The sequence below is a fragment of the Chenopodium album genome, chromosome 24, assembly GCF_948465745.1.
Source record: "Chenopodium album chromosome 24, dcCheAlbu1.1, whole genome shotgun sequence".
Taxonomy (NCBI): domain Eukaryota; kingdom Viridiplantae; phylum Streptophyta; class Magnoliopsida; order Caryophyllales; family Amaranthaceae; genus Chenopodium; species Chenopodium album.
Window position 1 is genome coordinate 11961063 of NC_137857.1, and position 13854 is coordinate 11974916.

Sequence of the window (13854 nt, forward strand, 5' to 3'; positions counted from 1 at the left end):
TATTAAAACACGGAGGGAGTAATTGTATATTATGAGTTGTGACCAAAAAATAAATGCCTTCAAATAATTTATCATTGTGACCATGCTTCGCAAGGAAAGTCTTCTTTTCCAAACCTTTGATGTAGACATATCAATTTAGCTCGTCTCTTATAAATAGGTTGAGCCATTTGAGTTAATTTTATAACTTCATCTGTAAATCTAGGCTTTAATTTTCTCCAAAAATTATATGTTAGTTTGAACATGGATTTTGGAAGCTTAACTGAGTTTTTAGCAAACAAAACTATTTTCATTACTGGTACTACTGGCTTCATTGCTAAGAGTATGTGTTCTCGCTCTCGTAATAGTAGTTACCCATTATTATTATTATTATTATTATTATTATTATTATTATTATTTTGAAGCTATTATTATTATTATTATTATTATTATTAATCTTATTACTTTGGAGAAAAGGCAAAAATTTATTAATCACACGAAAAAAAAAAAATATACACAGAGGTTATTAAATCATTATACATATGCCCCTTAGCCAATCTACTTATGACATGTTTGTACGATGATGTATTTATGTAGTTTTATTGGAGAAGATACTTCGGGTTCAACCAAATGTGAACAAACTATACCTTCTTATAAGGGCTAGTGATGCTCAAGCAGCCGACACTCGGCTACAAGATGAGGTATTCATTTCCGACCACGTACAAAGTTACATAAACTAGCTATAAGTAAATAGAAGGTTATGTAACGTAGCTCATAACTTTGTTACTGTGATGCAGGTTTTAGGAAAAGAGTTGTTCAAAGTACTTAGAGAAAAATGGGGATCGAGTTTCGAGTCAATCGTGTCGGAAAAAATACGTGCAGTTGCCGGTGATACTTCCGACGAGAATTTGGGACTTACTGCTGATCAGCTAAATGAGATGTGCAACGATATAGATATTGTTATTAACGTAGCAGCAACCACAAGATTTGATGAAAGGTAACGACGACTAACACTTTGTTATACAAATAAAAAAAGAAAAAAAAAAAGAAATCTTAATGCGACATTTCTTCATTTGTATGATTTGTAATTTTGTATCACATAAGGTATGTTTCATCATATTTTATTTGAAAAAGAATCATAGGAATGAAAACATATTAAAATGAAATTTAAGAGAAATAATAAATTTTATAATTGTGGAAATAATATTTCAATTTTATCTTGCAAGGTTATATTTCACTAAAATTTACAAAAATATAATCAAATAATTTTATTTTATGTAATTTTAAAATAAAACTAGTTAGTGACCCGGGCAATGCCCCGAGTTTGTTTCTCCTCTTTTAGTAAGTGACCTGGGCAATGCCCCGCATTTGTTTCTCCTCTTTTTTTTACGTATAAAAGATTGTAGATATCACTTAAATATATTTTTCTAATGTTGGTATAATACTTTTTTCACAACTTAAAAATATTTAAACTTTGATAGAAAAACTTTCAATAAATAAATCACATTAAGTACCTACCGAATACAAATTAAGTGGGTCAAAGATATTAAAAAATACTGTAATTATTCATTGTTCTAATTGAACTCAAAATAAATACAAGCAATAACAAAACTTAATTTGGGTGATGAAAATTAATTTAATTTTTTGTTTTTTGTAACAACTGATTTAATTGATTATTATACAATCAATACTATAATACAATTAATTAATTTGGGTGATGAAAATTAATATTTTTTGTAACAACTAATTTAATCGATTATTATACAATCAATACTATAATACAATTAATTAATTCACATATTTAACATGTACATGTAATCACATATGTTGGCAATTTGACCGATGACGTAGAAGGTAGTATTAGTGCTGTGTTGTTTGTTGTGTTTTTATTTTTTTGGGTTTTTCTACATAGTACCCCCGAGGTATTGTGTTTTCTATGTTGTGCCCTCCTAAATCTAAATTTCTACACGGTGCCCATAAGTTTAATTAACTTAATCCATTTTAACCCTCTTTTAAGTTAATGTTAAATACTCTTAATTAACTACTAACTATGGTTAGCATTATATGATTTTTTCCTTTTCTTAAAAAAAAAAATGAGTGGTTATATTTCCCCAAACTCACGTGCACCCTCCCCCTATTCTTCTGTAACAACCCAAAAACAACAACCAATTCATTTCCCATACCTTCAAGGCTTCAACCTTCCCCCAAAACCCAGAAATCTCTCTCCCTATAAACCTCTCAATTCAGCACCAAAATTCGTCGCATACTCATTTCTCCAACTGCAACTACACTCAAACAAACATAAAGGGCACATGCAAGGATTTTTATACTGAAAATAGAAACGAAAATCAAAGCAAAAATAAGAAGTAAAATTATTAGATAACAGGGCATAGTCAGCAATATTTTTATGGTTAATGTAATCGTTTTTAATTATGAAAAATACCAAATCTTTTAGTTAATGTAATTGTTAAAATTATTGCACATAATAACAAGAAATTAATTATCAATTTAGGAAGAAAAAAGTAGTTCAATTGTTTCAAAAAAAAAAAATAGTTCAATCATACCTCTGTCCAAGCGATGAACACCAAAAAGCTAATTGAACAAAAGGCAAACAGAATTTTGGAGATGTTGGTTTATTTATCAATCCTTAGTAGCTTCGAATTTTTGAGCATTAATCTTAGGGTTTAAAAAAATTGGAAATTCAATGAGATAAGCGTTCGAAATAAACAGGGGCGATAGATGAATGTGAGGGTTTGATCAAAAGGGTTATAATTTTCTATTTTAATTTTAATTATTTCCTTTAAATTTAAGTAGTACTAAACTAAGATGAGTGGTTAATTTAACCATATGTTAATTATCGTTAACAAAATAGCTTATGAAGGGCATACATTAAACAATACATAAAATTAATGGGCACCGTGTAGAAATTTAGATTTAGGAGGGCACAACATAAATAACGCAATACCTCGGGGGTACTATGTAGAAAAACCATATTTTTAAAAAAAAATTCAATCAAAACAAAACCGCTAATTGTTTGGCATTATTTTTTGTTCTTTGTTTTCAGCTTTTTAGAAAACCAAAAACCAAAAACCAAAAACAAGAAAGAGGTGTTTTCACTTTTCTGTTATCAGTTTTCAAAATTATCATGATTTTAATAAGTTTGACTATTTTTTGATTCATTATATGATATATATCATATGATTTCAAAAAATAAAAAATCAAAAAACAGATTACCACAGTGGTGCGCGGTTTCATAAAGGATAAAACTGCTAACTCAATTAGCGTTTTATAAGAATTTGTGCATACAATTGTGGAGATTATTTCACCTAAGAGCTAAACCGCTAATTCAAACTAGCGGTTTACTAGTAAAATGCAGAAAAAAAAATAAATTAAATGCTTAGTTGGACGGTATGGGGGGAATTTTTTGTAAAAGGAATATAATTTGGGAATTTTTGCATCTTTGAATTATTTTTATGGAAATCACTCACTTTTCCTATGTTCTAAATTTTTTTCTGCTTATGTTCAAAACTTTTTCCTATATTCTAAATTTTTTCTACTTATGTTCCAAAAAATTTCCTATGTTCTTAATTTATTTTAGCTTATGATCTATATTTGTTCCTATACCCTAAATTATTTTTTTAGCTTATATGTTCTAAATTTTTTTCTCAGCTTATGTAATTAATTTTTTCCTATGTTATAAATTATTTTTTCAACTTATATTCTAAATTATTTTTCTTATGTTCTAAATTTTCGCTATGTTTTCAATTTTTTTTCTATGTTCTAAATTTTTTTTTCTATGTTCAAAATATTAACTCCTCATAATTACAGAAATATTATTACTAAAGGATCATTTTAGATGGTTAGATCAAAACTAATAATTGGCTAAGATTGATTCTCATATAAGATTGGGTTCTTAAATAGCGAATGGTTCTTATATGATCCAAATTTTTTTCAATGTTCTAAATTGTTTTTTAGATTATGTACAGTTCTAAATTTGTTCCTATGTTCTAAATTAATTTTTTCAGCTTATGTTCAAAATTTTTCCTATGTTCTAAATTATTTTTCCACCTTATGCTCTAAAGTTTTTCCTATATTCCAAATTTTTTCTACTTATGTTACAAATTATTTTCAATGTTCTAAATTGTTTGTAAGATTATGTTCTAAATTTGTTCCTATATTCCCTAAATTAATTTTTCAGCTTATGTTCTAAATTTTTTCCTATAAATTATTTTTTCAGCTTATGTTATTAATTTTTACCTATGCTATAAATTATTTTTTCAACTTATGTTCAAAATTATTTTTCTTATGTTCTAACGTTTTTGGTTCATTATGTTCTATATTTTGCTATCTTCGAAATTATTTTTCATATGTTCTAAAATTTTCTGCTTATGTTCAAAAAATTTTCTGCTTATGTTCTAAAATTTTACCTATGTTCTAAATTTTTGTTCGATGTCCTAAATTTTTTTTTATATGTTCTAATACGAAATTCTCAAAATTACAGAAATGCCATCACTAAAGGATCATTTTAGAAGATTAGATCAAAACTAATAATTGGCTAAGATTGATTCATATATAAGATTAGGTTCTTAAATAGAGGAGAGTTCTTTTATATATATATATGAGAGGGATCCGGTAAGAACCCCTCTTTATATAAGAACCCTTTCTTATGTAAGAATACCTTATGTTCTAAATTTTTTTCTACTTATGTTCAAAAGTTTTTCCTATGTTCTAAAATTTTTTTAGCTTATATTCTAAATTTATTCCTCGAATTATTTTTTTAAGCTTATGCTCTAAATATTTAATGAAGCTTGAAGCATGCATATATACTTGTTTTTCAACCATGAATTTATCTAAATAGGAAATTTGTTATTTGTTAATTATATATTTATTTATTTAGAGGGAGGTCTAATAGGAATATATTTGTTTAATGCTATTTTAAATAATTATAATATAGGAATATATTTTTAAGATCTTACTATGTTTTATAAACGTAGCATTATAATATATGGGATGATTCTATGGTTGTCATCCTTAGACTGATTTTGATTCATTTTTTATTGTCAAAATTAACTATAAATCATGTATCTAATTGAATTTTATAATTTTTCTAATTAATGTACAAAATTCAGTTTTTATTATTATTGAAATTAAAAAATAATTCATAAATTAACTATAAAAATAGTAAAGTTAGAAAATAAATTTTAAAAATAAGAAAAACATTTATAATTAATTTTGACATAAAAATAAATTAAAAATCTGCCAATGAAATATAGTATAATGGTAGTCATTTTAAGGATGACTAGCATAGAATTTTTAATTTGTTCAATGTTCATTAATAAGTGGCTTGCGAAAAAGACCAGGTTAAGTTAAAGGCAGCTGTGATGCTTTCATGGGGTTTTTTTTTCATAAATTGCTTATTAACTTGGGGCGTATTCTGATTGACTAAACTGAGCTAAACTGAATTGAACTTATTAAAACTGAACTGAACTAAACTGAATATTTTATGGGAGAAGAAAACTAAGATAAGAATTGAACTAAAATAAACTGAACTGAAATTATTGGAGCTGAACTGAATTTAACTGAATTGAAAATAAGCTGAAAATCAGAGAACAAACCCTTGTTATATTTCATATTTATGGACCACCTTATTGGCTATTGCCACTAGTGGGTCACCTTGTCTAATCATCAAGACGATTTCTCTAGCTCTAAGAAGTGGAGGCTTCAATAATGCGTGGAGGCTTCAATAATGACTGTAACAATGTTCATTGGTACTATAATACGCTTACATGGTATTGCCATAGTACCAAAATATTTCTTCATTAATACCAACATACACAAAATATTGGGGCTTGTCCCACTTTCTCACCAAAAAAATGACAAAAAAAAAAAAAATGTTGGTATCAATATAATTCACTGTAGATACTAAGGGCCCATTCTCGATCTTCGACTTAGTTTCAGTTCTGTTCAATTATTAATTTCTTTCTCTCAAAAGCAATTCAGTTCAATTCAGCTCAGGTCCTAAGATGATTATTTATACAGAGTACACAACTTAATACAAACAAGTATTATTATTAGACTCATTAATGACTTGAAATATTATAGGTAGAGAATTTCTCAATCATCAACGCTAATGACATATTATTGTATTAAACGAGTGTAGGTACGACGTTGCATTGGGCGTGAATACACTAGGTCCTAAGCATGTTGTCAACTTTGCAAAAACATGTGCTAACATACAGTTGTTTATCCATGTATCAACAGGTAAGAAATTACCTTCAATTTTTCATAATATGTGATGGAAAATGCTATACATAGCCCTAGGGCTATTAATAAGCATTGAATTTACATTTGAAAATCGTAAAAAGTTAAAAAATCATCAAAATATAAACACTAATTATACTTTACGCGTGTTTTTGTCATGAATTCCTAATTTTATACAATTTCTCATAGTGTATTTAATGCTTATATATAGCCCTTAGGGCTACATATAACATTACCCATTTTATTATTACACTTGATTTGATACCATGATCAATACAACCAAATCAATTATAGCTTGATGATTAGACTTTTGAAATTGTATTTTTTCATTTGGGGGTTGCTAAACGCAACCTAGGTTTACTTGACGCAATCCTTTTTCCCTTATTTTTTCAATCCTAATAGATTTATAAAAATTATCTTTTCTCCTCGTCTTTCAACTTGGTAAAACATATTAATAAATTTAAAATTTTCTATCACAAGAGTACCAAAATTATCTTTTCTCTTCCCCTCCCAAGTGTAGCAACCGATTAACATAAATTTTATGATACAAGTGCTGCATGATTTTGCTAGCAAATGGAACAAGAAGCATGAAAGACAATTTAGATCATAGAATTAAACATATTTTTAGCAGGCTTGAACCAGACAATGAAAATAGATACTAGTTGAGACAAATTAGATCACAGCTTACAAACAATAAAGGAGCAGGCTATTAAGAAACAAGCTGTCATTCATCTTACTCATCTTATACCCTGCTCCTTTCTTTAGAAGACTTAAGAATTTAACATCTAGTCATGATTCTTTGCTAAATGTATTAAGCAACAAGGAGTATGAGGAATAAATCAACAGTGGCTATACAGCTCACAAATTAGAATGCAAACAAGTAATTCAGATTCAAATGAAAGAAATAGTGATGTCTATTAGAGCAACTCCAATGGTTGTAGCTAGGGACTTGCTTGCAAAATTAAATAATCACTAGCTACTAGCTTAACCATTGGAGCTAGAAAATGCAATTAGCTTTGTTAAGCAAATTAGCTTTGTTAAGCTAATTTGCTTGGAAAAAAACTTGCTTAAATAAAACAAATTTGAATAAATAAAATGAAATTTATCAACATAAATTAAGGAGATGTGATCCATTTAAATAGTAAGCTATTAGCTAGCCATTGGAGCTAATATGACAATTAGCTTAGAAGCTTATGTGGCATAACAAGCTAATTTGACAATTAGCTTACCATTGAAGTTGCTCTTACTACCCAGTTAAACAAAACAACTAGAACTATTATATTCCAATTATACAAAAAAACTACAACTATTATATCCCAGTTATATGGAATACATTCCTCTATTTTTCCCAATCCATACAAAGTAGTCAAATCAATTTCATATTAGTAACACAAAATAGTTGAAATTGCATTTGTCAACTTATCTAATACTACCCAATTCCAATTTGATTTTTTCAATTGAATGAAAATTCGATCCCAACAAAGATTAAACACCCCACAAATAGAATAAAGAGTATACAAAACCCCCAAAATTCATCATACTCAAGCGAGAAAAAAAAAACAACGAGATTACACCCTAAATTAATTTGTAAAATGGAGCAACAAAAATATGAGAGATTGTGTAGATTATCTTTACAACAACAATGAACAATTTGTAGGGAAGATCAAGCGACTAATTTCGATTGAAGAATGACAGCACAAGTTCTCACATTGATTTTAGTATTGAATGACTTTTTTGATTGGAAATTTTTGGGTTTTTTAGGTTGAAAGAGAGGAACGAAAGAAATGACAAGGACTTTAAGAGAGAGTTTGAGTGTGAGGGTAAATTTGGGTTTTTAGGGGGGTGTGCTGAGTAGATGAAGGTTGTATTTAGCAATCATGTTTTTTAAATATATAATAATATTCAATCAATTATGTTTAACCAGTAAAGATTAAGAAAAATACACTAAATAATTTTATGTCTCAGCATATGTATGTGGAGAGAAAACAGGTATAATATCGGAAAAAGCAATTGTCATGGGTGAAGCTTTAAATGGTGTGGTTGGTTTGGACATTGATAATGAGAAGAAGATTGTTGCGGACACTTTAAGCAATCTTAAAGCCAATGATGTTCCTGAAAAGGTTATTAGACAAACTATGAAGGATTTGGGTAGTCAAAGGTATGAATTATTAAAATTTAATTCGTCAAAATTTATACAAGTACATGTATCTAAACTTTAAATGTGATTTCTATTTTTTCAAAATAAAAGTCTAAAATTTAAATGTAAGGTCGTCATGTTCTCTTCACCTTGTTTTTGATAAATTTAATTTATTTTTAATGAACTGAAATTATTTTGCTGAACTAAAGTTATTTTCATTTGATTGAAATTAATTAATAATCTACATATTTATTCTTTAAAGTAGTTGATTTTTACCGATTAAAATTTATTTTTAATGAATAGAAATTAATTTTGCTTAGTTGGATGTAATTTTACTAAACTAAAGTTATATTTACTTTTTTTTTTCTTTTCTTTTCTTTTTTTTTTTTTAAGGTGAAGAGAAGAGGATTAGATTTAGCTAAATAAATCATATTGAATTTTAAATATTTTATTATTATTAATTACTTTTTTTGGATTTTCATATAACAAACAAAATTACTAAAACCCAAATTTCCATATATAGTGTTTGGTTTACTAATTAATTTAGATACATAATTCATACATTTTGTTGATTACAAACTCAAAAAAGAAACTTAAGCCCTATTCATTTCACCTTATTTTTGTTGGACTGAAATTAATTTTTACCGAGTTGAAATTATTTTTGTTGAACTTATATTATGTTTACTAATCTTAAATTGATTCAACTGAACTGAAAATATTTTACTAAAATGAAATTATTTACTGTCTCATATTATATATCATTACTTCCTTACAGTTACTGATTTTTTAATTAACTAAAATTATTTTTACTAAACTGAAATAACTTACTCATTCCAAAATGGTCGAGGAGATTCATAAGAGGCACTGAATTGAAATTATTTTTATTGAAATAAAATTATTTTTGTAGATTTTATTTTTACTTCGGCCTGATACACTACTATATAATTAATAGGGCAAAGCTGTATGGGTGGCCAAATGCTTATGTTTTTACTAAAGCAATGGGAGAGATGCTTGTTGGAAAGCTTAGAGGCAATTTACCTGTGCTTATCATGAGGCCTACCATTGTGTGTAGTACATTGAAAGAACCGTTTCCCGGCTGGGTTGAAGGTTGCAGGTATGTATTATTAGATTTCTGATATAAGTAGATCATCAACGTGACTAATAATTATGATGTTAATAACATTTTATTAGCATGTGCAAATAGTATCAAAAGCAATACATGCATGTTTAATAATAAGAAATGGAAGAAGTACTAAAGATTTAATCTCGATTGATGTAGTAGATAGACAAACTTACCATTCTAGCTAATTAATTAATATAATGGCCTGGCAGGACTATTGATAGTATTGCCGTTACGTATGGAAAAGGATATCTTGGTTTGTTTTCCGGCGATGGCAGATCAGTCATGGATTTGGTTAGTCTTCTACTACAGTACTAGATTAATCTCATACGATGCACGGCATTAAAAATTTCTTTGATAGGTAGAGTATATATTTTATATATTCATATTATTTAATTACCTCATATAAGAAACATAGAGTATATGCTACTCCAAAAAAAAAAAAAAAAACATAAAGTATATAATTTATGTAGCATAAGGGAAAGATGCATTAGATACAAAGAGTTGGTGGCAGACTTTAAATAAATAAATTTATGTGTACAGATAATTAAATGGAGATGAAATTAAATTTGAATTTTGAAACCAAAGAAAATTATAATGACATCATATTTTATTTAGGCGGGAAAATTTTTCTTATAAAGCCGCCACGTGGACAATATGATGTTAGCGGTTGCTACTTTAGTTATATATTTATAGATAGATAGATTTTATATATTCATATTATTTAATTACCTCATATAAGAAACATAGAGTATATGCTTTTCAAAAAAAAAAAAACATAGAATATATATTTTACGAAGTACATATTTTATAAAGCATAAGGGAAAGATGCATTAGATAGTACTAGGGCTGAGCAAAACTACCCGAAAAACCGATCTGTAACCGTTCCGAAAATTAGGGTACTCGATCCGATAATCATAAAGGTTCGGGTACCCGTTCCGATAATTTGTCATCGGGTATGGTTATGAGTATCTTTTTAAAATTAACGGTTAACCGATCCTATCCGATAAGCATTTTTTTTCATCTTTTCCCTACTTAAATCTATTAATATAAATCAAAACTTTTACTTTACTTCATAATTACTTTATAAGATCAATGATTAGTAACAGTATTAATAATCTGGTCAAGATCATATGGTATTGTTGTTAATTAGTTGTAAATTATATCATTATTGGATATTTTATTGGGTACCCGATAACCGATCTGAAAATTCGGGTCCCATGCTCACCCCTATTAGATACAGAGAGTTGGTGGTAGACTCTAAATAAATAAATTTATGTGTACAGATAATTGAAAGGAGATGGAATTAAATTTGAATTTTGAAACCAAAGAAAATTATAATGACATCATATTTTATTTAGGCGAATTTTTTTTCTTATAAAGCCGCCACGTGGACAATATGATGTCAGCGGTTGCTACTTTAGTTATATTTATAGAAGATTTATAGATTCTTTAAATAGTAATATCTTTGAATTTCCTAATTTCAAAAAAAAAAAAAAAAAAAAAAAATGACAAAACTAAACTTGGCAGAGACATTCCAATAACGTAAAATTTGACCTAAGATAATTATATAATTAAATTTTCATAAGTAAATAAAATAATTAGTCTTATGTAAATTTATTTTAATACCTGGTTTATCTAATATTTCATGGTAATACTTGTATTTAATACAAAAAAAAATAAAAAATAAAAAATAAAAAGAAAAAAAAAGAACAACACTAGGGTCAAACGTGTCAATTATTTTGAACAAAGAAAGTAAAACTCTCTCCGTGTTTTAATAAGTGTTATACTTCCTATTTTGGTAAAAAACTACATTTAAATATTATATCAAGTCAAAACCATAATGTGAATAGTGAAAAAAGTCAAACTGTATAACTTATTAAAACACGAAGTGATTATTACTTTTTTTTATTATTATTGTATTTTTCCTCTCACATAAACTATTAATCTCACTATCTTTCTTTAATAATTTTTTAATACTCCAACTACCCCACTTGCCTCATACTTTATTTAAGTCAATTAATTGCACTAAAATTTATGCTGGTCAATCTGTAACACTTATTAAAAACACGGAGGGATTAATACTTTTGAATCAAATTCACCAAGTCATCTTGCAATATGTGATCTACAAAAGGTCACTTTTAATTAATATGTTTCACTTTAAAATAATCCACTCTTGCCTGATTATATATGCAGATACCGGCAGATATGTTTGTAAATTCGATTATTGTGGCGATGAAGACTCACATAAATCAGTCAAACTTGATTGTATACCAAGTCGGAAGCTCCTATAGGAATCCAATATCTTTTAATGAAGTGCATGATATTCTTTTTCATTACTTCACTAAATTTCCATGGACTGACCATGAAGGTAACCTTGTCAAGATTAGAAGATGTCTTGTGCTAAGCAACATGATGATATTTGAAATCATTTTCTGGCTATTGCACCTTTTTGTGCAAATGGTTAGTAACTTATTTCTGATTTAATTTATCCAAAGTTTAATTACATACTCCGTATTATATAACACAATGACTCCATAGACCATAGTTAATTATGATAATGCTAAGCGTTATATATAAGCATCAATATTATTATTCGTGATTATGTATTCTAAATCTTTACTTTTCTTGCTTGGTATTTGCAGCTCTTAAATTATGCTTAACAACGTGTTTGATATGTTTTTATAGGCTTTAGCTTTGCCTAGTCGTCGAATGGGTGGTAGTACCTTCCGATTTAATTTGCTAAACTTCGACAAAAAGCTGAAAATAATCACAAGACTCGTGGAATTATACAAACCTTACGTATTCTTCAAGGGCATGTAAGTTCAACAATTGCTCAATATATATTATTATCTGTTACGTATATATTACAAAAGACCGGTAAAACACGTATAGAGTAACTTTTGACCACGTGAAAAGTAAAGATGAAAATAGAAAGATTTTAAAAAATGGAGGAAAATATAATGTTTTCCTTTGTTCTATTAAATATACTTTCTAGTTTTGTAGGGATAATGACTATGAATCCCCTAAATAACTAAATAAGAGTTTTGTGGTTTGTAGTTTTGCAGATACAAATACAGAAAAGTTGCTAATTACTGCCCGTGAAAATGGTTTAGATGAAGATGCTTTCAACTTTGATCCCTTAAGCATTAATTGGGAAGATTATTTCTTCAATATCCACTTTCCATCAATTGTTAAGAGCCTATTCTAGCAGTATGTGGTATTTGTGTTACATTTGCAAGGCCCTCTAGCCCCTCTTCTTGTTCTCGCATCGTTTGAATTAAACAAAGTCAATACATAATTATTACTTTCTAAAGTTTATAGATATATATTCGATTAATTATTATTTTTATTGTATATAGTTGTCGTATGCTTTTAATAAAAGAGTATATCTCTATTTATATTTTTTTAATTGGAGTGTATGTATAATTTCAATATATATAAATAAAAAGAAGTATCGTATTTATTGTCATACCACTAAAATTCAAACCTAATTGTAAAGACGAATTGGAACTGCAGTATGTGCTTGTTTGGTTGTACTTATTTGACATATGCAATTAAAATTTCTTGTAAATACTTGGATCATATCCTTGTTGTTTGGCTAACATGAAATTAGCAAAATGGAGAAATTACAACCTCTATTTTTTTTAAAAAGAAAAATTTATTTAATTCGACATCTTTTTTATAATCAAATCTTATACCTACGATGGTTTTGTTGCCTTTAATTGTTGTAGATTGTGACAGCTCTAAAAACCGTGTAATATTACGACGTCCTTTCGTAGATTCCAGAATTTGCGATGATTTTATTAGCCATCGGTGAAAAACTGTCGTTATTTGCTCGCTTTTCCAACAGTGTGGAAGTTATATACATACTCATAACTCATCTGTACAACTTGGAATTAGACATATGGGAGGTATGGTATGTTAAGAATGATGAAACTATGAGTTGAATAAAGCAGCAAGCAGAGCAGTAAATATTCCCTTCCTAGGATCATGTGATGTGGTTAGGTAGCTTTTTTCCTTTTTCTGAGAAACTTCCTGTTTGTATGAGGTGTCCTAGGTTAAATGAGATAGCACAAAGTTTGATGTGTGCATCCTCATATAAAAGGCTTAGAGAGCCGTCATTTGAGCAGCAAAACAAACAGTCACAAAGAAACGAAAGATGACCTCTTGCTGCAACATTTTCTGCAATATTCTTACTGCATTTTTAGCTAGACTGTTTTCATGGTATCAGATCCATGTTAGTCATCTTTCTTCAGTTTGGTGAAATTTTTCATTCTGTATTAATCTAGCTATATGCGTAAATCGTGAGCTGAGAGTAAAGTCTAGACAGATAGTTATAAATCTGAAAAAATATAGT

General features: G+C 28.0%; 1 protein-coding gene across 1 annotated transcript; it reads left to right on the forward strand.

Moving 5' to 3' along the window:
• The first annotated feature begins 240 nt into the window (after positions 1-240).
• LOC145612348 (alcohol-forming fatty acyl-CoA reductase-like) lies at positions 241-12705 on the forward strand. Its single transcript, XM_081667720.1, has 10 exons — positions 241-319; positions 574-677; positions 774-973; positions 6137-6237; positions 8203-8395; positions 9327-9488; positions 9707-9788; positions 11691-11961; positions 12190-12313; positions 12555-12705. The coding sequence occupies exons 1-10, from the start codon at positions 241-243 to the stop codon at positions 12703-12705; spliced, it is 1467 nt and encodes a 488-aa protein (XP_081523846.1).
• The last annotated feature ends 1149 nt before the right edge of the window (positions 12706-13854 follow it).

Bases quoted from the DNA above. Each gene is read 5' to 3' on its own strand.
- LOC145612348 (XM_081667720.1), top strand. From the start codon at position 241: ATGGATTTTGGAAGCTTAACTGAGTTTTTAGCAAACAAAACTATTTTC. The intron at 320-573 runs GTATGTGTTCTC...GTATTTATGTAG, and splicing joins TACTGGCTTCATTGCTAAGA to TTTTATTGGAGAAGATACTT. The intron at 12,314-12,554 runs GTAAGTTCAACA...TGTGGTTTGTAG, and splicing joins TACGTATTCTTCAAGGGCAT to TTTTGCAGATACAAATACAG.